The 26,208-nt window shown below is 37.9% G+C and overlaps 1 protein-coding gene across 2 annotated transcripts in view; it reads left to right on the forward strand.

Moving 5' to 3' along the window:
* The first annotated feature begins 1,578 nt into the window (after window positions 1–1,578).
* GID8 (GID complex subunit 8 homolog) overlaps window positions 1,579–26,208 on the forward strand; it is an 85,929-nt gene continuing 61,299 nt past the window's right edge. Inside the window, exons 1-5 of one of the 2 annotated variants that reach the window (XM_053708368.1) lie at window positions 1,579–1,762; window positions 7,310–7,437; window positions 8,605–8,729; window positions 15,122–15,318; window positions 15,821–16,018. In XM_053708368.1, the coding sequence (XP_053564343.1) occupies window positions 8,612–8,729; window positions 15,122–15,318; window positions 15,821–16,018 (513 nt within the window). In that variant the 5' untranslated portion in view covers window positions 1,579–1,762; window positions 7,310–7,437; window positions 8,605–8,611. The remainder of the gene's footprint in view (window positions 1,763–7,309; window positions 7,438–8,604; window positions 8,730–15,121; window positions 15,319–15,820; window positions 16,019–26,208) is intronic. The other variant, XM_053708291.1, reaches the window with a different exon arrangement.

The following is a 26,208-nucleotide window of genomic DNA, read 5'->3' on the forward strand; positions in this document are numbered from 1 at the left end:
ACTTAAAATAAAATAATAAACAAACGACAACCCTAGGTTCAGTCACAATCAATGAATGTGGACCACATAATCCCTGTTGTCAGTTATATATATATATATATATATATATATATATATATATATATATATATATATATATATATATAAATAACACCTCAAAACACATATCTACTTAATAATTTTCCCCTGAAAATTATATATAAAGTTTAATCAATTTAAAACATTTACACTCAAGGTATTTTTTTTATTTTTATTATTGTATTGTGCCAATGTATTCCACAGTAATTAAATGTGTGTATCACAGAGCTGTTAGTTGCTGTGCTGTTGAATCAGTGTACTGAATCAGTGTACTGTGTACTGTTAACTCAGTGATTCATAGCAGAACCACAGTTATAACACAGTTGCTAATGAATCACTGAGTTAACAGTACACAGTACACTGATGCAGTACACTGATTCAACAGCATGTAATATGATCCTAGAGTGAGGTCTCAGTGATTCATAGCAGAAGAACCAGAGTTATAACAGAGACCTCACTCTAGGATCATATTACATGCTGCCTGTGCAACTGAACTGTTACAAACGAATCAGTTCAGTCTGGTGAACTGATTCCGGCAGGCCCATTTATCAAGCTCCGTATGGAGCTTGAAGGGCCGTGTTTCTGGCGAGTCTTCAGACTCGCCAGAAACACAAGTTATGAAGCAGCGGTCTAAAGACCGCTGCTTCATAACCCTGTCCGCCTGCTCTGAGCAGGCGGACAGGAACCGCCGGAAATCAACCCGATCGAATACGATCGGGTTGATTGACAGCTCCCTGCTGGCGGCCGATTGGCCGCGAGTCAGCAGGGGGCGGCGTTGCACCAGCAGCTCTTGTGAGCTGCTGGTGCAATGTTAAATGTGGAGAGCGTATTGCTCTCCGCATTTAGCGAGGTCTTGCGGACCTGATCCGCAGTGTCGGATCAGGTCCGCAAGCCCTTTGATAAATGGGCCCCATACAGTTCAGTAAAAAGAACCAGTTCAAATGAACGATTCGTTCATGAACTGCACATCACTAGCTTAAATATGAAACCAACTTCCTTGTCATAGAAAAACGGTATATAATATGTGACGAGTAAGAGGAAAATTACAGCTAAACACAAACATAGCAGAAATGTAAAAATAGCCTTGGTCCCAAACGGACAGAAAATTGAAAAGTGTTGTGGTCATTAAGGGGTTAATCAATACTGCTCTTCAAAATGTTTGAAAGTATATAGGAGTTTATTTTTACACGTAAGTTTTGTGATAAGTAGAATAGTATATATCAAATGTTTATTTACTTGATTAACTACCAGCTCTTAAACAGAGTACGGTGCTAACAACTAAGAATCGTCAACTGAATGCAAAACATGTAATTAGGCTTATTATATATTTAATTAAAATAACACAGCTCCAAAAAGCGTCTCTTATAGCTATGCAAGAAACTGATCCGTATCATATTTTTTGCCGTCACGTAGATACGTCTGGGTGGTTCGGGTCGTACGTTTCCGAAGGTCACGTGGGATGCATTCAGAACAGAATATCGCGATCTCCAGTCACGTGACTCCTTGTTGAGTGTTCGGGTCAGGGGTGACGCTGCCGCCGGAAGTTCTTGGAGTCTCAGTTATCGGGGTGACGTTTCGTGTTGGCTAGTGACCCCTTTTAGGGTCCGTCCGATCGCCGAACTGGGAAGCTGTGGTAGGCCGCAGCCAGTCACTTCCGGTTCCTGCCATTGTAGAGTCTGGCCGGGTGAGTGCCACCCACCGAGTGTCCTACCCAATTTCTTGTTTGGCCCCATTATAATGTTTTTTACCTCCGTTCACCGATTGTATAATGTATATACCGTACTTGTGAGCCGTCTAGCTCTGATCGTCGTGTTGTTTAATGTTTCCCAGTGTATCAATACTTATCTGACGTTGTAGCTGTCATCACCTGTTAAATTTTATTTTCGTTGTCATTAAATTTAGCTCTTTTACATTGTATTTATTCCAAGCTCATTATTTCTCACTGTAACTGTAAAGTGTGCAATAATTCTTAAAGGGGCATGAAATTCTAAATGTTTCTTTCATTATCCAAATAGAGCATGTCATTTTAAACAACTTTCTTTACTTTTTGTATCTAATTTGCTTTGTTCCCTTGGAATCCTCTGTTAAAACTTATATCTAGGTAGGCTTATGAGCTGTGGATTGGTGTCTGCACCCTACACATATATGCCTCTTGTTATTGACTTACTGATGTGTTCAGCTAGCACCCAGTAGTGCACTGCTGCTCCCGCAATAAAGGATATTAAGATATTGAACCATAATTGATAAAGAGCATAAAATGTATGCTCTTTCTGAATCATGGAAGAATTGTTTTGGGTTTTGTGTCACTTTAATCCATTTTGTTTAACCTAAGATTGCTTTCTAATTATAACCTGTCCTGTGCTAGTAGTTTAACAAAAACATTATCTTGGCTGACAGATGCTATTAATAGTTTAATAGAGCAGATTTCAGAAACATGCTGATTTTGCCAGCTAGTGTCAGGTGCAAAGTTATTCAAATTTTCTTTGTTCTAATTATCTTTTTGTTAAAAAATGATTTCATGAGTGGGCACATGTTTTTTCTTGCAAAACTATCACTTAAAATTTCTCCCTCTAATCCTGCCCTCAGTGTGGTAAGAGTGGAGACATTTTTGAAACTTAAAGGGATACTAAACCCATTTTTTTTTCTTTCATGATTCAGATATAGCATGCAAATTTAAAAGGACAGTCTACAATATAATTTTTATTGTTTTAAGAGATACATGATCCTTTTATTACCCATTCCCCAGTTTTGCATAACCAACACAGTTATATTAATATACTTTTTACCTATGTGATTACCTTGTATCTAAGAACCTTCGGACAGCTCCCTATTGACTTGCATTTAGCATTGTGTTGTGCTAAATCTTAAAGGGACACTGAACCCAAATTTTTTCTTTCGTGATTCAGATAGAACATGCAATTTTAAGTAACTTTCTAATTTACTCCTATTATCTATTTTTATTCGTTCTCTTGCTATCTTTATTTGAAAAAGGCATCTGAGCTATTTTTTGGGTTCAGTACTCTGGACAGCACTTTTTTATTGGTGGATGAATTTATCCACCAATCAGCAAGGACAACCCAGGTTGTTTACTAAAATTGGGCCAGCATCTAAACTTACAGTCTTGCATTTCAAATAAAGATGTCAAGAGAATGAAGAAAATTTGATAATAGGAGTAAATTAGAAAGTTGCTTAAAATTTCATGCTCTATCTGAATCACAAAATAAAAATTTTTGGGTTCAGTGTCCCTTTAAATAACCCCCTGTGCCTGAACACAGTGTTGTCTATATGGCCCACGTGAACTATCAAGTCTTTTGTTGTGAAAAGCAATTTAAAAAGCATGTGATTAGAGGCAGCCCTCAAGGGCTTAGAAATTAGAATATGAGCCTACCTAGGTTTAGTTTCAACTAAGAATATCAAGATGAAAAAGCTAATTTGTTGATAAAAGTAAATTGGAAAGTTGATTTAAAATTAAATGTCCTATCTGAATAATGAAAGTTTAATTTTGACTAGACTGTCCCTTTAAGCAACTTTCTAATTTATTCCTGTTATCAAATTTTCTTTGTTCTTTTGCTATCTTTATTTGAAAAGCAGGAATGTAAAGCTTAAGAGCAAGCCTTTCTTGGTGCAGAACCCTGGATATCGCTTTCTGATTGGTGGCTAAATGTAGCCACCATAAGCAAGTGCTATCCAGGGTTCTGAAGCAAAAATGGTCCGGCTCCTAAGGTATACATTTCTGCTTTTCAAATAAAGATAGCAAGAAAACGAAAAAAAAAGGATATGAGTAAATTAGAAAGTTGTTTAAATTTGCATGCTATATCTGAACCATGAAAGAAAAAAATTGGGTTTAGTAATGGACACTGAACAAATTGAGTTAAAAAAATAAATAAAAGGTAAAATCAATTTAAAAAGATTAATAATACATGTTGCAATGATTTCTATTAAAGGGGCAGTAAACGTACAAACTAATGTTATATAATTCTGCACATAGTGCAGAATTATATAACATTAGCTTACCGGTAGCTTTATACTTTAAAGGATCGCAAAGAAATTGTAACTAAAACCTCCTTTTACCAGAATGCCGCTCCTTGCTCTACTGAGCGGGTCTGGATTTTACACAGTGTATCTCTGTAACAATGTGTGCCCGGTCGCGCCATTAAAATGAATGTAGCTCGCTCCCGCTACTAGACCAGAGCGGGAGCGAGCTACATTCATTTTAATGGCGCGACCGGGCACACAGTGTTACAGAGATACACTGTGTAAAATCCAGACCAGCTCAGTAGAGCAAGGAGCGGCGTTCTGGTAAAAGGAGGTTTTAGTTACAATTTCTTTGCGATCCTTTAAAGTATAAAGCTACCGGTAAGCTAATGTTATATAATTCTGCACTATGTGGAGAATTATTTAACATTAGTTTGTAAGTTTACTGCCCCTTTAAGGATAAGCAACTGCTTAGTGCCTTTTTTATCACAAGAATGAAACAAACTGTTTATCCATCTAAAGAACCTATAACTTCTTACCATTACACTGTAATGTTCCCTTTGTTACAAATTAATACCCAACTGTTATTCAGAATATCACTCCACAAATTGTAACTCATAAAACTACAACTCTTTCTTTGTTGCTGGCTGTGCAGCCACAACTATATTTGTTGTGGAGCTCATAATCGCACAAAATAAAACATCATGTCTTTACAGAACACAGTGTGGAAACACTAGTATATTATTTTTGTTATTGGCTGAGGGAAGGGGAGTTTTATATAATTTCACTTCTGGCTTCTTCATGTTTGAATTAGGCTGTACATTTTTATTTATTTAATTTGCTTTGTTCTTTGGTATCCTTTTTTGAAATGCATACATAGGAAGGCACAAAAGCAGCAATGCACTAGCTGCTGATTGGTGTCTGCACATATCTGCCTCTTGTCATTGACTTACCAGATGTGTTTGGTAGCACATTGCTGCTAATTAACAAAGGGATACCAAGAGAATCTAACACATTTGATAATAAAAGTCAATTGTTGTTTAAAATTGTATGTTCTGAGTCATGACATAATAAAAAAAAAAATCATATTCCTTTTCTGGTTTCTAAAAATGTGCATCTGGATGTTTCATATATCATCAGACTCTGCATTATGCAACTGTTAAACATTTTTTTTGTGCATTAAAATTTACATTTAAAGGAACATGATACCCAAATGTTGAAGTATTTGAAAGTGATGCAGCATAGCTGTAAAAGCCGAACATCTGTATGGAAAAAAGTTTTTTTTACCTCAGAATTTCCTCAGTAGCCACATCCCATTTTAAAGGGACATGAAACCCCCCCCCCAAAAAAAAGATGATTCAGATAGAGCATACATTTGTAAACTACTTTCCAATTTACTTATATTATCCATTTTGCTACATTCTCTTGGTATCCTTTCTTGAAGGAGCAGCAGTGCACTACTGCAAACTAGCTGAAGTTTTCAGTAAGCCAATCACACGAGGCATATATCTGCAGTAACCAATCAGCAGCTAGCTCCCAGCTCCTGAGACTACCTAGTTATACCTTTTAACAAAGGATAGCAAGAGAACAAAGCAAATTTGATAAAATAAGTAAATTAAACAATTCTTTTAAACTGTATTCTCTCTCTGACTCACAAAAGAAACAATGTGGATTTCATGTCCTTTTTAAAGGGACACTCAATCAAAATTAAACTTTCATTATTCAGATAGAGCATGCCATTTTAAACAACTTTCCAATTTACTTCCATTAACAAAATGTGCACAGTCTTTTTATAGTTAAACTTTTTGAGTCACCTACTGAGCATGTGCAAGAATAAGTGTGTATGCATTTGTGAATGGCTGATGGCTGTCATATGGTACGTGTATGCATTTGTGAATGGCTGATGGCTGTCACATGGTACAGGGGGAGTGGAAAAAGACAACTTTTAAAATTGTCAGAAAAAAAATCTACTCATTTGAAGTTCAGACTAAGTGCTATTGCATTGTCTTGTTATCTTGCATTTGTTGATTATGCAAATCTACTGGGTTGACTGATCCTTTAACCATCCCATTAGCATACTAGTCCCAGGATTTGCAAGGGAGTGTGCATCAGACATGTGCAGGCACAGTCATGTTTTTCCCCTCAGTTTAATGAAGTTTACTATGAAATCAAAGTAAAGCAAAGTTTGACATCAGCACTGATGAAGCTGATTGGCTGTTGAAGTAGCTGAATGATAACTGTTCACAGAGCACTTACTATTCTAAGCTGAGTACATTTTGAGGTAAAATATCTTCCTATATTACATAGAGGTGTTCTGGTGATATTTTCTTGTTAGCCTTTTACAGTTATACTGCATCACTTTCACGTGATTTACCATATAGCTATCATGTCCCTTTAAAGTGATGGTAAACTTGATCGTTATGGGACAAATCAGTGTGTAACTATGATATAAATCTAACCCCACTTTCATTCCTTTTTTTTTTTTTTTAACCTCTTCGAAATAAGTGTGTTTACAGCTCAGATTTACTCACACCCCTCCTCCTCCTCCCGGCAACAATTTACACTTTTTTTTAATTTTTTTTTATTCAGTGACGTTTCTTCATCCGGCCAATAGATTTTCTTGCCTTTTAAACGGCGAAGTCTTTATACAGCACGCCCCTTGGATCAATTGCGCATGTGCTTCTTTTTTCCTACGGATCCCTAAAGGCTACAAAATCGATTGGCAGGATGAAGAAACATCACTGAATAAAAAAAAAAGTGTAGATCATAGCTGGGAAGAGGAGAAGTATGAGTAAATCGGAGTGATTAGCTGTAAAAACACTTATTTGAAGAGGAAAAAAAGTGATGGTAAACTTGATTGTTATGGAACAAATCAGTGCAACTATGATATAAATCTAAACCTACTTTCATTCATGATTTAAGTAATGTGACTCACCAAAAAAATAAATACAATAAAACCACCAAATAAAACAAATCCTGTTACTGATTTTGGAAATTACACTTTTTTTTTCTAGTCCTATAACGGTCTGCCTTTACATTCAGTGTTCTATTTTCTTTCAGAAGGTGGTTGCTTTTAAGTTGATGTTGATAAAGATCCTGGCTGAATTGTCAGAATACCATTTGATTCTGAAAATGTTTGCACACTGTTAAAGGGGCATGAAAACCAAAAAAAATATTTCATGATTTAGATAGATCATACACTTTTAAACAACTTTGCAATTTGCTTCATTCTCTTGGTATCCTTTTTGAAAGACAGCAATGCATTGCTGGGAGCTTGCTGAAAGCCAATGACGAGGCATATATGTGCAGCCATCAATCGGCAGCTTCTGAGCCTACCTAGGTGGTATTTTCAACAAAGAATACAAATGGAATGAAATAAATTAGGTAATAGAAATAATTTGGAAAGTTATTTAAAATTGTATGCTCTATCTGAATTATGAAAGAATTTTTTTTCATGTCCATTTAATGTATATTTAATTTCCATTTTTACTTGGTTCATTATTTTTAAAGGGCCATAATAACCTAAAAAAATGACCTGCTCTTGTTTATAGAAGGGCACAACAAACCTGGGAGCCATTGGCTTTTAGAATTTTACTTAGACTCGTAATCTCTCTCTTTCTCTCTTTTTTTTTTTTTTTTTTTTTCTCTCTTTAGCTGCTTAGATGCCTGAGATACATAGCATAAAGTTGCGCGGTGACGTCCTCACGTTATTGAGCGTGACTTCATCACGCAAAACGGGAAGCCCCGGCGATGCCTGTCACTCTACAGGCACGATCGCTGGGGTAGGACACCCCAGATTTCCCTCAAGGTGGGAGAGTGCTAGTGACGGCTCTGAGTCGTCATTAGCACCAGAGTGGGAAACTCTGTGACGGCTTAGAGCCGTCATTAGCACTCAAAGGGTTAAAGGGACACTGAACCCAAATTTTTTTCTTTCGTGATTCAGATAGAGCATGCAATTGTAAACAACTTTCTAATTTACTCCTATTATCAAATTTTCTTCATTCTCTTGGTATCTTTATTTGAAATGGAAGAATGTAAGTTTAGATGCCGGCCCATTTTTGGTGCATAACCTGGGTTATTCTTGCTGATTGGTGGATAAATTCATCCACCGATTAAAAAAAAAAAAAAAAAAAAAAAGGTGCTTAGATGCCTTCTTTTTCAAATAAAGATAGCAAGTGAACGAAGAAAAATTGATAATAGGAGTAAATTAGAAAGTTGCTTATAATTGCATGCTCTATCTGAATCACGAAAGAAAAAATTTGGGTTCAGTGTCCCTTTAAGCAGCTGATCCACCCATAAGCGCTAGTCACATGACTCGGACATGTAACTAGCTCTGTAATTTGTTTTGTGGTTAAACACACAGTAGTGTAGGGTTGATAAATAAATTATAGCATGTAATTTTTCAATTATTAAGACCCTTTACATTTTTTTAGGCTTTGGTGTTCTTTTTATTCTGTCTACTTGGCATTCATTTCACAACTTGCTTGCAAATGGAATGCTGGCTTCATTTTTTTTTAACATTTGAATAAATTTCACTTTTTTTATATTTAGAGTGACAATGAGTTATGCTGAGAAACCAGAGGAGATCACTAAAGATGAGTGGATGGAAAAGCTTAACAACTTGCATATTCAAAGAGCTGACATGAATCGTCTGATCATGAACTATCTTGTAACAGGTAATTAAAGAAAAACAAAAAACAATAATATACTTTGTCCCATACCTGGCTGCCATCTTGTTCCTTTTTCCTATTTTACTTCTGTTCTGAATTTTACTTTGTTCTCTTGCTTTCTTTGAGTTATGTACCTAGTTAGGTTTATATGAAGCAATGCATTACTGAGAGTTGGCTAATAATTGGTGGCTACATACATCTTCTTGTCAATGGCTCACCAGATGTGTTCAACTAGCTCCCAGTAGTGCTTTGCTGCTATAGAGCGGACTTAAGCCTCTGCTAACGGGTTAGTCACATAGTTAAACATACCGTTAATAATTTTTATTATTAAAGGGACAGTCTACCGTAGAATTGTTATTGTTTTAAAAGATAGATAATCCCTTTATTACCCATTCCCTAGTTTTGCATAACCAACACAGTTATATTAATATACTTTTTACCTCTGTGATCACCTTGTATCTAGCAACCTTCTTCCAGCCCCCTGATCACATGACTGTGACTGTTTATTATCTATTGTCTTAAATTTAGCATTGTATTGTGCTAGATCTTAAATAACTCCCTGTTCCTGAACACAGTGTTATCTATATGGCCCACGTGTACTTTCTGTCTCTTTGTGTTGAAAAGAGATTTAAAAAACATGTGATAAGAGGCAGCCCTCAAAGGCTTATACATTAGCATATTTAGTTTAAACTAAAAATACCAAGAGAAAAAAAGCAAATTTGATGATAAAAGTAAATTGGAAAGTTGATTAAAATTACAAGTCCTATCTGAATAATGAAAGTTTAAAGGGACACTGAACCCAATTTTTTTCTTTCATGATTCAGATAGAGCATGTAATTGTAAGCAACTTTCTAATTTTACTTCTATTATCAATTTTTCTTCATTCTCTTGCAATCTTTATTTGAAAAGAAGGCATCTCAGCTAAGGAGCCAGCAAATTGTGGGTTCAGACCATGGACAGCACTTGTTTAAAGGTGCTGTCCAATCAGCAAGGACAACCCAGGTTGTTCACCTAAAATGGGCCGGCATCTAAAATTACATTCTCTCTTTTCAAATAAACATACCAAGAAAATGAAGAAAATTTGATAATAGGAGTAAATTAGAAAGTTGCTTAAAATTGCATGCTCTATCTGAATCACAAAATATTTTTTTGGGCTACAGTGTTCCTTTAATTTATACTAGACTGTCCCTTTAATCTATTGCTTATAACTCATTAGATCATTTTAATTTTTGCACTTTTATATTTTAACATAATTGTTGCTTCATACAAAAACAGTTTTAACTTGTTTAAGTCAGGGTTTGTCAAACCAAGGAGCAAGGGAGCCACTGGCTTCTAGAATGTTGCCCCTGGCTACTAACTTTTTGGGTTATTCTCCATATATCAATTTACAAACACTACTGTCTTACTCCCAAAAGACTGTCTAGCTCCTAAATTTTAAACAGATTTGTTAACCCCTGGTTTAAGTAGTGGTGTTACTTTTGCATGGAAGAAAATATGGGGAAATCAAATAAAGAATTAAAAAATAATAAAGTTTGTAATTGACATGTTTCAACAATTTTTCTGCTAAAGCTTCTAAAATTGATGATAAAGTGTCACTACATAAGAATACGTTCGTAGGACACACTAGCTACAAAGCAAGGAGTTTTTCCTTGCTCCCTAGCTAGTGTCCTTATAGCCAGCCCCCATGCTGGAGCTGCTAATACATGTCAATTACAATCCCCTCCCTGACTGTTCAACTGTGCAGGGGAATAGGGAATCTCACTCACTGGGCCCCGTGCCAAGCACCCTGCTCCCCCTTCTAATTGGTTGCTTGCCTGCCAGCTGTCCCCCTCCGTTTTCAGACTGAGCCCCGCAAGAGTAAACTTCTGCAGGAGTGAGGACAGTGGGAGTGTTACATTGAATACCTTGGGGGACAAGTGGAGTGGGACATCAGGCATCGAGTGGGTGCAGCTGGAGTGTTTCTTCATGATCAGATCTTCACCAGTTCCCTTACACCACGCGCTTTTGTCCAGATGTCCCACGTGTGTGTGGTCACTCATGGTCCGCACGGTGTTCAGTGCCCACTGCCTGTGGCTCCTTGTGCACAACTCCCAGACACAAGAACAGGCTCCGCTATGTCACACACCGGCAGCACTCACAAGGCTTTACAGGCTGTTATTATGTGTTGCAGCATTGTGGGCTGTGCGTGATTATCAGTTGCACAATAACCTGTAACAGCTGTGCCACCTTTTTGTTTTCTAGTGTCAGTGTAGCCTATACTTATGTAAATATATATAAGCCTGTATAATCTTATTAACACAATTAGACAGTATGACACACAATCTGGGGTCTGTTCTCCAGGTCATGGATAATCAGTGATCGCATTGTCGAATTCCAGAAGTGCTATCATTACAAGCCATTCCGTGTTATTACTTTGTAGCAATGTACAGGCTGTTATGTGTTGCAGCATTTTGGGCTGTGAGTGAGTATGAGCATGCTTTCTAACATAGCTGTAATGCCCATATTCAATGCTCATACTCACGCACAGCCCACAATGCTGCAACACATAATAACGTCCTGTACATTGCTACAAAGTAATAACACGGAATTGCTTGTAATGATAGCGCTTCTGGAAATAGCACTTCCTGATGCAGTGGCTGCTGTGGGAGTTTACCTATCGGTCATATATATTTATTATAATGCGTGTGGTGTAGGTGGTAAGATGTTTTTCACTACTCGTCAAGAACTATAGGAAAGTTTTCGGTTTCCTTGTCTTGTCAGTCATACCTTTTTTTTTTTTTTTTTTTTTTTTTTTTTTTTTTTTTTTTAAATCCAATCTTTATTTCTTCCCAGGAGCAGATAATCCTTTTGAATATTTACAATTCCATATGATGACATCTGTCTCTGAGAGTGATAGCTGTAGTCCCTGTCTGAGAACGGGAGCTAGGTGGTTTCTTCAAGCTTCTCAGGTTCTGACCTTCAAGTAGTATCCATTTTTTGGTTGAAGAGGGCCTGTTCATATCAAACATAGACCTGAAGGTTGTGTACTTTTTGTTCACAGGATTGGCATCTTCTCAAGTTTGCTACCTTAAAGGCTGAAGGTAGAGAGTTCAAATCTAGCGGTGGCTTTGTGTTCCTCTTAGTGAGTTCCTCCTCTCTGGGGGGGGGGGGGGGGGGTCTAATAGCCTCGACTAAATCATGTTTTGCAGGCTACGGACTTTGTCTTCAAGTCCTATAAGGACTTTTAGCTCCTGGGCTAGTACATACCTTCTGGACATCATAAGGCTCAGGTGTCGCTCATTCTTCGAGCAGTTTCTCTTCGAGAACTCTTGTCAAAGCTTTTTTTCCCATAGTGGGGAAATGAATCTGAAGGAGAGTCCCCTTTTTCCTTCTACAAGACTTTATTAGGTTCTAGGTCTAGAGGGATCTTCTGACAGAGGTCAGACTGTCAAGGGCTTATTTGTTTCCTTTTTCTGCAGTACCCTATCCGGCCAACAACTAGCTTTTTGTGGTCCGGTAAATCGCTGGATATTTTGCATCCAGGAAGTTTGATGGTTTCTAGCTACAGTTGACTTGACTTCCTCTTTCAGTGTTTTCAATGTATTGCTGTTTTCCATAAATTGGAAGAACAGTTGGATCTGTCTTGGAGAATAGATCTAGGTCAGTCGACAAGAGTCTCTACCCCATAGTGTTTTCTCAAGATGTTTCAGGGTGCGTGCCTCGAGAGACATTCCTAGGTGTTGTGTCCACGGATGCCAACCAGCTGGACTGGGAATTGGTCTGGGCCCTGTTTAGTGCAGGGTTTTTTGGACTCGGAAGTGTCTGTTCTCCTCTTGTAGATGGGAGCGTTTTTCAATGCTCTGTCTTGTCCTCAGTTGTCTTTAGCTGGTTTCTAGTCGGACATTGTCACCCCTGCTTTTTATCAACTACCAGGGTGGAACTCAGAGTTCCTTAACCATGTAGGAGGTGTTTTAGATTGGTCATTGGGCAGAAGTTGACAATTGTGTCTATCTGCAATCCACATTCCAGGGGTGGACTTTGGGAAACGGATTTCCTGTGTAGTCAGACTTTCCATCCCAGGGAGTAGGGTCTCCATCTGTAAAGGCTCTCAGTTTAACTACCAGATGGGATTGTTGGAATTGAAGCCGATGGCGTCTCGTCAGGACGCCAAGCTTCCTAAGTCTGGTTCGAGGTTGAGAGATTCTCTGGGGTTTTTTTTTCTGTTTGTTGCACTGGCAGTTCCTTGCTACGGCAGGTGAACAAATCCTTTCCTACGTTTGCTCTCCTATGTCGAGTCTTCACTCAGGATGAGCATCAGTGATTTTTGTAGCTCCTGCGTGGCCTCGCAGGATTTGGTATGCAGTCCTAGGAGTAATGTCTTTTTTTTACCTCTGTGGAGGCTTCCTCTGAGAATGGACCGTCTTCTCAAGGAGTGTTTTCTTCATCCAAACGTTCTATTTCGGTAAGTATGGAATTCCGACTCGGTTATTTGGACCATGATTCAGGCTTGTAAGCCTGCCACCTAAAGCATTTTGGTGTAAAACCTTTATTGGTGTGAGGCTATAGGGTCTTCTCGGAACAAGGTCAGGATCCTTTGGATTTTGCCTTTTTGTCCAGGATGGCTTTGTGAAGGGATTATCTGTCAGTCCCCTCCTGGGTCAGATTTCCGCCTTATCCATTCTGTTGCACAAGCGTCTGGCGGACTTGCCGGATGTTCAATCCATTTGACAGGCCCTGGCCAGAATCAGGCCTGTATGTTAATCTGTTGATCCTTCTTGGTGTTTTAGCCTTGTTTTTAAAGTTTTTCATCAGGCTCCATTTGAGCCTATGTATTCCATAGTTATTAGGTTTTTATCTTTCAAGTTATATTTGTTACTGCTAATCTTTTGTTCGGAGGGTTCTGAGCTCTCAGCATTGCAGTGTAATTCTCCTTATCTCGTAGTTCATGAGGATAAGGCAGTCCTGGAGTGATTTCGAACAGAAATATGATTCAGAAAATTGTGGTTCCTTCTTCCTGTCCTAATCCTCCTTCTCATAAGGAATGGTTGTGGCACAACTTAGTAGTTGTGTGGGTTCTTTATTGCTATCTACAGGCGCCTAAAGATTTTCGCCAGTCTTAGGCGTTTTGTTTGCTTTCTGGAAAACGTAAGGGTCGGAAAGCTACTGCCACTTTTCTTTATCTCTGGTTGAGAAGTAGTATCGTTTGGTATAGGGGTTGACTGTACAGCAGTCTCATGTGAGGATTTCAGCTCTTTCCATTAGGGCTGTTTTCTCCTTCTTGGGCCTTCGAGATTGAGGCCTCTATAGAACGGATTTGTGAGGCTGCAAATTGGTTTTCTTAGCACTCTTTCTTAATCCTATCATTTTGATCTTTTGCCTCGGCTGAGGTTCTTTTGGGAGTAAGGTTCTGCAAGCAGTGGTGCCTTTTGTTTAGGTTACCTGTCTTGTCCCTCCCTTATCATCTGTGTCCTCTAGCTTGGGTATTGATTCCCAACAGTAATTGATGATGATCCGTAGACTCGCCTTGTCATCAGAAAGAAAACAAAATTTATGCTTACCTAATTTATTTATTTCTTGACACTGTGAGTCCAAGGCCCTCCCTGTTTTTTTCAGACAGGCCTTTTTTATATAAACTTCAGGCACCTCTGCACCTTGTGTTATTTCCTTTCTCTCCCTTCGGTTGAATGACTGGGGTTTGCGGGAAGGAAAGTGATACTTAACAGCTCTGCTGTGGTGCTCTTTGCCTTCTCCTGCTGGCCAGGAGTAATATTCCCAACAGTAATTGATGATCCGTGGACTCACTATGTCAAGAAAGAAATACATTTATCAGGTAAGCATACATTTTGTTTTCATATCCCTTTAAAGTGGTGGCAGCAGAGAGAGTTTATTGTGGGGGGCATTAAACGGGTGTTTGGGCATTTTTCTGGGTCTAGTACAGACAAGTGTTTGTTAAACCTTCCACCCACTAAACTAAACTGTGACAAACTGGTTAAGGTGGAAATGGTTCGTTAACCCTTTCTGCGACAAAATGGTGACTGTTGCAGGGTTGGCAAAATCCTGTTCATCACATATATGATGATGCATGCAATCTGAACTTCTATTTAGTAGGTGGGACACAAAAAATACATTTAGTTGCTAGATCTGTACTGAGGCTTCATGTACATTTTATGAATAACTAAGTTTACATTTGAGCTGTCAACTTTGGAACTGGTTGTAATATAAGAAATCTCGTAGTCTAATGTAAATCTGTTACTGCCAGTTCTTTAAGTTTACAAGTGGAATATAAACTAGTCAGGTTTTGTTTTTTAATAAATAAGTAAAATAAGTTGACATAATGCTAACAATTTTCTGTGCCAATGTATAAAAAATCAATAAAATGCAGGTATTACAGCTATTTGACTGTTTCCATTCTTTCTCAGAGGGTTTCAAGGAAGCGGCTGAAAAATTCCGTATGGAGTCCGGCATTGAGCCTAGTGTGGATCTAGAGAGCCTAGACGAAAGGATAAAGATACGGGAGATGATCCTGAAAGGACAGATTCAAGAAGCCATTGCACTGATAAATTCCCTGCACCCTGAGCTGTTAGACACCAATCGATATCTGTATTTTCACCTCCAGGTCAGCAGCAATGATCAGTGAGCTGCTAGTGCAAAGCACTGCATGGGCAATGTTCTATAGCATACATATTTATGAGACATTCCAGCACATAGGAGTATTTCATTAGGCACTCTCGTTTAGCTCATTTATGCCAGAGCACAGAAACCTTGGGTGATATCAGCCAGGCCTTTTCAACATATCTGTTCAAGTTCATTTTTGGGTAATAGAAAAAGTTAAAGGGATACTGTAGTCAGAAAACAGTGTGGCATTTAAAATAAAAAAAAAGACTTGAATAGCTAAACTTGTTAAAATTGAGAGTGAGCTTGTCTGGGTTTTGATTTCCTGTTATGAACTGAGTCATTTTACTGCATTGGTCCTTCCTCACAAAATTGACTTTGTGGCTTTGCTTATTACTGGCTGTAACAGTGTATTTCTGTTTATCATAAAGAGCAATATAGAAAAATATAAACTTTGTCCTGACCTTTTTTTTTTTTTTTTTTGTGTGTGTGGTATATTTCTGCAGCAACAACACCTAATAGAACTGATCCGACAGCGAGAGACTGAAGCAGCTCTGGAGTTTGCTCAAACTCAACTAGCAGAGCAAGGAGAGGAGAGCAGAGAATGCCTAACTGAAATGGAGAGGACACTGGCTTTGTTGGCTTTTGATAACCCTGAGGATTCTCCCTTTGGAGATTTGCTCAACATGATGCAGAGGCAAAAAGTAAGTTTAATTACCTGTTCCTAAATCTAATCTAGAATTCTTGGGAAAGAGAAGGAAGATATGATAGAATCCTTCAAAATACATCATGATTTGGATCTGGGAGGTTTTAAAGGGATACTAAACCCATTTTTTTTCTTTCATGATTCAGATAGAGCAGGTAATTTTAAGCAACTTTTTAATGTAGCCACCATTCAGCAAGTGCTACAAAAATAGCAAAATAAAGAAGAAAAATTGATAATAGGAGTAAATTAGAAAGTTGCTTAAAATTACATGCTCTATCTGAATCATGAAAGAAAAAAATTGGTTTTAGTGTCCCTTTTAAAGGGACATGAAACACTCTGCAATTATAATATAAAATGTTTAGTTATGTGTAGTAAACAAACCTACCAATTAGGGCTGTGCGATATGGGGAAAAATTAATATTGCAATTTTGGCCATGAAATATTGCGATTTTAATCGCAATTTTTAATAACTGTTAAACATACATTTCTCGATTTAAAAAAATGCATTAAACAGTACAGAATCTTATAAATAGATAAATATATGCTCACAATAAGTTTCTTGCTCCCAACTTGAACCACATGGAGACCGCCAGACCACTGCGACACCAAGGCCTGTTGATGCCGCTGCTCCTGCCACTACACTGCGCCATACCTCCCTTCATTTCCAAATAGGAAAGACGGACACCCCAACACCACCCCCTGGGCAAAAGTATTATGTATTGGGCAGGAGCAGGGATGGCAAATGGCTTAAATTCTGTCATAAAAATATATTTAAATACTCTTAGCACTCCAACACTCAGTGAGAGTGAATGCCTGATGTCTGTCCCTAAATGCGGACACACACACACTGCAGAGCATACAGATACAAATGAGTACACACACACAGCAATACACACACAGTGTATTCACACATGTACACAGTCTCAAATACCCAGCAACACACATACCGCAGAGCATGCAATTAATCACACACACACACAGCAACATACATGCAGACACACAACATACATGCAAACACACAGCAACATACACACACCACATACATAACTTAGTGGGCAAAACAGACTGAATAATAATTCAGCCAAACAAAATAGCATCACAGATGTCACCTACAATATTAAGGGATTCTCAAAGAATTTCATAAACGTAATGTGTACACCTGACTATGAAGGGGTGATTATTATTTACAAGTACCGAACATAAATCAGCCAGAAGGTTTCATAGAGGCAATTTTGTATGAATATATGAATACGGTGCTAGCAAACATGAACAGTGTGCAGAACACTGAACATAAAATTGGTCAGGACAAACTAAGTCCAGCTTAACCCTACCTTGAAAGTTTTCTTAATTAGAGTTAGCGATTTGAACAGATCAACTAGTGCAAAACACATTTAAGGCTGTGACACATTGCAGGTGATGCAGCGCGAGGCAGTGAGCTCAGCTACGCAACTTGACGCGGCTGTGTGAGCAGAGACGAAAAGTCACACGGAGTGCGCACAGCCGCATTATCATGCCACGCTGCTCTGTGTGTGTCAGCCTTTACACTGATCGCTCAATAAATGTTCTGATGTTTAACTTCCATTATGTCTAACGGTTAGGTTTTCTGCCAATACTCATTCTGTGTAACTATGGGTAAACTAAAGTAGAGGTTAGACATGCAGTCTAGGCACCCTACTTTAAATGGAAGCTGTACCCTCCCATCATCCATGGTCTTGCTAAAAAAGGTCATCTGATGCCAGCATTCCTGTGCTCTGTTTTGCAATACAGCTTAATCTGAAGGATGCCAGCATAAAAAGAGATTAATCCCAAATCCCCATTATATTTTATCATACCCCAGTCATCTGTGGAGTTGCAGCATATCAGAGAGTTGCCGGCTATATCTTCCTGTAGTTTTAGCCAGTTCCGCTTCATGATTCCTCTTCAGTCAGTTATCGGGATTAGCACTTCAGTCACTCCTGACAGTCCCTCATTACAGAATGAAATAGCCCATAACTCGCTGCAAGCTTGAACTCCGCCCCCATTTCTCTTTGTGCAGCGCGGGACAAATGGCTTGACTGATTGGTTTTGGGTTTTTTTTTCCAAAAAATCTCATACGATTTGAAATCACAAGAAAATAAAATCACGATTAATCACACAGCCCTACTACCAATATACTTTCATTATCTCCCCCTTACTCTGTAATATAACTCTGGCCGCGTACGTCAAGTGCTCCAAGTGAACGCTGAGCTCGCTTGGAACTTTCGGAGAACACTTCCAAGTGAGTCCCTAGGTGTTCATATATATATATATATGTGTGTGTGTGTGTATGTTGTCACGGATACAGGGCTGCAAGTGTTAAATTCCTACCCCTCCTATCACCTACCCCCTCTTGTTCTCCGCGGTTTTGGGCTCAGAGCAACCGCGATTCCCCAGACCCTTTTTGTTCCCCTTGTGTGTGTGTGTGTGTGTGGGATCTCATCTTGGAGGAGATGGTCCCTGACCGCCACATTCCCCTTTAGCCGGCTGGACCCCTGGAACTACCGGTCAGCTGCAGCATCCCAAATTACCGGTGTCCTTTGACCCAGGTCCCTCCAGTAGCCCTTTGTCCCAGAGCTCCTCTCTTTTGGGGTTTGGTTCCCCTTGGGGGGGCGAGAGGTGGGGTGATTGCCGGAGGGGTGCTCCATTGGGAACCGGGGCTTCCGGATCCCCTACAACCCCCATTTCCTCTGGCCTTCCCGGTGTCCGGTTGCCTACGCCTAACTCCGGTCTTTCCAACGACACCCTGGAAGTGCCGCCACTCCCCCTGGATCACCCCAAAATCATCCACCATATTCCTCTGGATACTATGGAACAATGGACTCTAGGGATGGCGCCTGTCTGGAGGTGCGGGAATGGCGGGAAAATTGTAGGACGGCCAGGGCTCTTATCAAGATGAGTTTTGTGTATAAAAGATGTGTGTTTTCCTCATTAAAATGTTCTTCTTTGTTCACCTAAATGCTGGTATGTTTAGTTATTTGGGTGGGCTCTTGCAATAATCACTTCTCCGCTACATAGCGGCTGGTTCCAGGGGTTGGAAGGAGCTACCCAGTCGGGGTAGCCAGAGATCCATCACATATGTTTGTGTGTATAATATGTATTTAAACATTCTGACTTGCAGTTTTGGGTGCTTATTTACGTAGGTCTGCCTTACTTACATATGTGAGATGCTTCTATTTGCATGCAATATTTCTAATTCCTTTTAAGTATTAGAAATATTGCATGCAAATAGAAGAGTCTCACATATGAATTATATATGTGTAATCCATTATTGTGCAGCAGATCCCTTTGTGCATGCAAATGTTTTTTCTAAACTCCCTTACTTGTGACGCCTCCATAGTGCCACGTCATCGATGAAGCAGATGTGCCGGCACTGGCTCTAAGCGCTTGCCGAACGCGGCTTCTGAGAATTGTAGGTTTGACAGTTCTGAGAATTGGAAGTGGTCACTGCATACTTCACACGCCTAACCCAGCTACATATCTGTCCACAACTAGTACCATTAAAGTTGATTATGCTTACAAAATAATGACTATACATGTCGTCTTCAGTAACAAGTCTGGAGGTTTTTTTTTTCCTCAAATAAATTCTTAGGAGTTTGCCAATTGAAAAGTAATTACAGTTAACTATGTGCTAATATATCCAAGTTTTCATATCCAGCTGTTATGTTAATTAATTGCAAAACTACAGAAACGTATTGTAATAACGTGTTTTATGTCCGTTTTAAGTTTCAAAAGATATAGTTTGCTTTAATGGCAAATTATATGTGGATTGCAGAGTTTGTACTTGCAAGAAAAGAAAGGAATTCAACTCATGCTAATTAGCTCAATGTTTATTAAGCTAACATATGAGCTAACCCTATTTTATCCACCTTGATTTAATTTAATTTTCACGTAATCTTCTTGTCTTGTTTGTTTATTTTTTTTTAAATGGTCTTGTACTTTTTTTTTTTTTTTTTTTGCGGTACCTCCGGTACTTGTGGTTATATGGCTTCTGTACACTATAGTAGATAGAAATTATTTTATTATAGTTCATTTATAATTCGCTAACAAATTCTGCAGCGCTGTCCATGATAAAATTACAGTGATAATACAATATTTGTAAGAGAAGACACAGTTTTATCAAAGAAATACAGAAGGAATTGAGGGTCCTATTCCCGTAGGAACCTACAATTACTTCCAGAAATCTCTATGGTTTTATGGGTTGATACAAACTGTACAACCAAGGGGTTGTGAAAAAGGGGTACATTCAAATGGCACTCACATACTCATATAGAAAATCAATTAGTGTGGCGTGACGTGTGTGTGAAAGAAATGACACATTAAAAATTAAACTTTAATAGTAGAGATTAAAAATTGGGCACACTTTAAAAACCCTAGGCAACTAGTAGTTATGTTATATAGTATGTCTGTTGATGATCAGACAAAGTGAATTTAGTATACCAGATAATCCTTGTATCTCCTCCTAAGGATTATATTAATTCTGTAACCAATATAACCAATATTAAATAAAGTGCCTATATTTTGTCTGATTAATTGCTTTATAAATAGTAAACTGTAAGTCCATTATTATTGATAGGACTTGAGATAATCTGCTGGCCGATGGCTAGCTCATTCCATCTTGTTACCCTTATAAAATGATTCTAGAGTGAAATAGAAATACCAAGAGCTGTGTAATCCCGTTAAATTATAATTGCTACACCTTAGTCATGTATTGCTATACACTGTAGATATAACGAGATTATTCTCATCTACTGCTATGTTAGCCTGCTAAAGTAGCTTAATGCTGGTAGATTTATGTTGAATGAAGTGCTAATATAAGGTCACAAACATTAACTTATGTGTGCCTGTTGTAGAATGAGATGCGAAGGTAGTATTTTCTGACATGCAGACAATATCCTCTTTATTCAATGCAACAATTCTCCTGTTAATATATCAAGAGCAATGCTTGCTCGTATGTTTGGTGTAATTGAAACAAAAAGGAGGGGGGAGAAAGAGTTACAAAGTGTCTTAATTGTGGATGACTAATAGATTGCTACCATTGATGTAGTATAATCATCATGTTATTCATAGCTGTATACTCGGGTTCATTTGTGGTGTATTGCACCGTGATTAATATAAAACTGGATTTTACCGATACAGATATTTTGTGCTTACTCGCCGATAATTAAATCTTCTAGGTAACATATTCAGCAACTGCTCAATAATGTATCTGTATCAGATAAATAGTGTATCAGACTCGGTGCTGTTTACAAAGAACGCAGCTTATAGACCACCACATATCATCAGTCAATCACAGCTGTGTAATCGAGTTCGCTTGCAGTCTGTTACATCTTACATTGTATGTAGCTTAATATTACAAATCTCAGTATGATGTCAATACTGCCAACATTTGTGTTCTGTGGGTGGCGTATTGTGCCTGATTAATAGTGTATCTCAATCAGATTAGTATGTAAGACTCAGTGCTGTTTTAAGAAAACACAGCTTATAGATTATAGCATGCCGTTAAATGAAAGAAAAGATTTTGTATGACTTATTGATGTTAAAGAGTAAATGCTTGTTTAGGTTTTGCCAAAGTATACTTGTTAGAGTTTAGCGCATTATATACTAACGTAGCGTTTAGATTTACAGCTCTATGTTGGTACCAAATATATTGAATGACCGCCCAATATGCACAAACTAACTTGGAATATAATACTCCCAAGTGTGTGGCGGTATTATTTGTGCACGGAATATTGAAGCTGTCTGTTAATACAAAGGTATATCATCTCAAAAATTAGTTACTACAGATATTTAGCAATAATCAGCACTTAAGATTACAAAACGAATGCTAATCAAACACTGTCCACAATCCACATATGAGACATCAGTCTCAAGTATAAAGTGTTTGAATCCCTCTCGGAGAGTATCCTTATCTGATTAGATCTGAGTATACATTGTCGTCAGCTCAGATATCATAGTAATTAACTAACTAGTTTGACTAGATTTTAAAACTGAGGGGTCCCAATTCCCCCTGCTCCTGACATGTTTCGCCGGGTATATCGGCTTTTTCGAAGGCGGGGCGCCGCGGATTCCGCAGTCTTTTGTACTGTTGCAGTACACGCCTTAAAAGTTGGATGACGAATCAGATCCTGAGTTTGATCTGATGGATTTTTAAATCGGCAAGGTATTTTTCGTTTCATAGTAGTAACAAGAAACAAAAGTCTTGCTTTGATAGGTAGATAATATTTATTTTTTCTTAATAGTATCCAGACGTATTACTTTCATAAAAAGATCATGATTTACAGGTATGTGTGATCTTAGGATTTGTTAAAGTCCGTCACTTTATACTAGTTATGATTCTTAAATGATAAGGCAACTGCATTCGAAAATGTATTTATAATTTTTGTAGTAGTGCACGTACCATGTAGTTTAATCATATTTGCTGATAATCAATTAACTAAATAGTATAATGGGAATCTGAATTTTATTTGTGTCTATTACTGTATTCACAGATTGTTGTTGGTGTGTAGTTTTGATACCTTGAGTGATAATTATATAAGTCAAACTAGTTAGTTAATCACTATGATTATCTGAGCTGACGACAATGTATACTCAGATCTAATCAGATAAGGATACTCTCCGAGAGGGATTCAAACACTTTATACTTGAGACTGATGTCTCATATGTGGATTGTGGACAGTGTTTGATTAGCATTCGTTTTGTAATCTTAAGTGCTGATTATTGCTAAATATCTGTAGTAACTAATTTTTGAGATGATATACCTTTGTATTAACAGACAGCTTCAGTATTCCGTGCACAAATAATACCGCCACACACTTGGGAGTATTATATTCCAAGTTAGTTTGTGCATATTGGGCGGTCATTCAATATATTTGGTACCAACATAGAGCTGTAAATCTAAACGCTACGTTAGTATATAATGCGCTAAACTCTAACAAGTATACTTTGGCAAAACCTAAACAAGCATTTACTCTTTAACATCAATAAGTCATACAAAATCTTTTCTTTCATTTAACGGCATGCTATAATCTATAAGCTGTGTTTTCTTAAAACAGCACTGAGTCTTACATACTAATCTGATTGAGATGCACTATTAATCAGAGGCACAATACGCCACCCACAGAACACAAATGTTGGCAGTATTGACATCATACTGAGATTTGTAATATTAAGCTACATACAATGTAAGATGTAACAGACTGCAAGCGAACTCGATTACACAGCTGTGATTGACTGATGATATGTGGTGGTCTATAAGCTGCGTTCTTTGTAAACAGCACCGAGTCTGATACACTATTTATCTGATACAGATACATTATTGAGCAGTTGCTGAATATGTTACCTAGAAGATTTAATTATCGGCGAGTAAGCACATTATATCTGTATCAGTAAAATCCAGTTTTATATTAATCACGGTGCAATACACCACAAATGAACCCGAGTATACAGTTATGAATAACATGATGATTATACTACATCAATTGTAGCAATCTATTAGTCATCCACAATTAAGACACTTTGTAACTCTTTCTCCCCCCTCCTTTTTGTTTCAATTACACCAAACATACGAGCAAGCATTGCTCTTGATATATTAACAGGAGAATTGTTGCATTGAATAAAGAGGATATTGTCTGCATGTCAGAAAATACTACCTTCGCATCTCATTCTACAACAGGCACACATAAGTTAATGTTTGTGACCTTATATTAGCACTTCATTCAACATAAATCTACCAGCATTAAGCTACTTTAGCAGGCTAACATAGCAGTAGATGAGAATACTCTCGTTATATCTACAGTGTATAGCAATACATGACTAAGGTGTAGCAACTATAATTTAACGGGATTACACAGCTCTTGGTATTTCTATTTCACTCTAGAATCATTTTATAAGGGTAACAAGATGGAATGAGCTAGCCATCGGCCAGCAGATTATCTCAAGTCCTATCAATAATAATGGACTTACAGTTTACTATCTATAAAGCAATTAATCAGACAAAATATAAGCACTTTATTTAATATTGGTTATATTGGTTACAGAATTAATATAATCCTTAGGAGGAGATATAAGGATTATCTGATATACTAAATTCACTTTGTCTGATCATCAACAGACATACTATATAACATAACTACTAGTTGCCTAGGGTTTTTAAAGTGTGCCCAATTTTTAATCTCTACTATTAAAGTTTAATTTTTAATGTGTCATTTCTTTCACACACACACACGCGTCACGCCACACTAATTGATTTTCTATATGAGGATGTGAGTGCTATTTGAATGTACCCCTTTTTCACAACCCCTTGGTTGTACAGTTTGCATTGAATTTGGTACATAGCACCAGCGGGCATGTAAGATTATTACTAAGGCCCAAATCTATACTATTAGCCCGATCCTCTATACTCCCAGTAGTGCCATCGCACCCTCTCTTTCTCGTCAATTTATGGGTTGATACTCAGAAGGTACCTTGCATGCATCCTTTACTCATAAACCGTAATCTTTTGCTGTTTCCTGATTAATTTATCATTTCATTTGAACGAATAAGATAAGCTGATTTAAAAACTGGTAGTAAAAGTCCCTTTTTACCTTACTCATTAATGCTTAAAAATCAGCTTACTTCTTTTAAAGTTTTGTACCAGCAGAGTTTTTTTTTTTTTTTTTTTTACCTTCCAAGCACAAAATTCACAAAGCTTTAAATCATTAGTGCAAATCAAAGGCAGAAAACATGGAGTCACTCATTATTGCAGCACAGTAAGTCATAATGATGGTTTGTGAATACCTTTGTTCTGTGTCAGAGCTTGTTTGCTCCACTTCAGAAACATTTTGATAAAGTTAAATTTTAGCTGTCATTTCAAAAGGTTATGAACTAGAGTTTAATAAACAAAATGTTAGTCTTCCATATTTTGTAAATTCACCATTCCCAGTATATACAGACAAAATGTATATAATCTTCAAATACATAACTCAATTGTAGCAGTCAAAAGTATTGTAAGAGGTTCCAGTGTCCCAGCACAGCCAAGAGTTTTAGTCTTGTCTTTTTTTGGTAAAGAGACAGGCCAGTCCTAGATTTCAGAGCCCTGAATGAGTTTGGGTGATAATGACATTCATAAAGCAATTTTAGCTGTCATGAAATTACTCTCTATCAATGCTTTTCTGGATCCTCTAGTTTACAAGGGTTTTCACTTCTACCTTACAGTTGGGGAATAGTTATGTGCAGAACCTCAGTTTTAAAGTAAAAGCATGTTGCCAATGCCTGGCTCCTTTATTCTGCATTTCCTATGTCAAGTACTTGGACTGCTCAATATAGGAATTTGGAAGAAGGAATTTCTTTAATTTTAACTATAGGGGGCAAAATTCTTCTCATGTCCAATTTACTTACCACAGATACAATAAATACTAAAAACCTTTTCAGTCCCATGGCTGGATAATACACACAAAGTCATATGATCCTAACTCAGGTCTCTGTCTTCAATTTTCTATACTGCAGAAGCAGGCTTGGATCAAATACATGGAATTTGCCCTGAAGCCTCGCCCTGTCACCAGTACTGGCCTGTTCACATTACCTTGCTGTATTGATGTCAAAATGCGGTTACAGAAGGGTGTTAAAAAGTTTAAATGTTTCTTTGTAAATCCAACTAGTAGATTATACTTGTCAGTCTTGGTGTATGGTTAAATAACAAAAATAGTGTGTGTGTGGGGGTGGACCTGTTTTTGTTTTCTATCTGTCCATGTACAGAAGGCATAGTGTTCTTCCACCACAGGAGGTTCATGATATGATTTCATATCTGTTGCCATGCAGCTTTCTCAGGTTCCAACATTCTGAAGGTACAACTCTCTATTATGTTGCTATTACAGACATTCAATGGGTAATTTTCTATATCTAATATACCTTTATGTGAACACATTGTCAGCACCTTGTAATTACAATACTTTTAATAAATACAAAAAATAGAGGGTGCCACACAGTGCAAATCAGACCAGTAAACCAATGGTGGTAAGACAGGCGAAGTTAATCCTACTGACGTGGTGGTCAGCACAGATGTGCTATACAGGCAGACCGGAACCAATAAGTCGTCCGGCAGACTCTTAGGCACACCTGGAACAGGGGCTATCCTCGTCCCACCAGAGGGAGTCCAGGGATGATCAATAAAGACCACAGAGAGTGTCAGGCGAA

The sequence above is a fragment of the Bombina bombina genome, chromosome 1 (assembly GCF_027579735.1).
Source record: "Bombina bombina isolate aBomBom1 chromosome 1, aBomBom1.pri, whole genome shotgun sequence".
In the NCBI taxonomy this organism is placed as follows: Eukaryota; Metazoa; Chordata; class Amphibia; order Anura; family Bombinatoridae; genus Bombina; species Bombina bombina.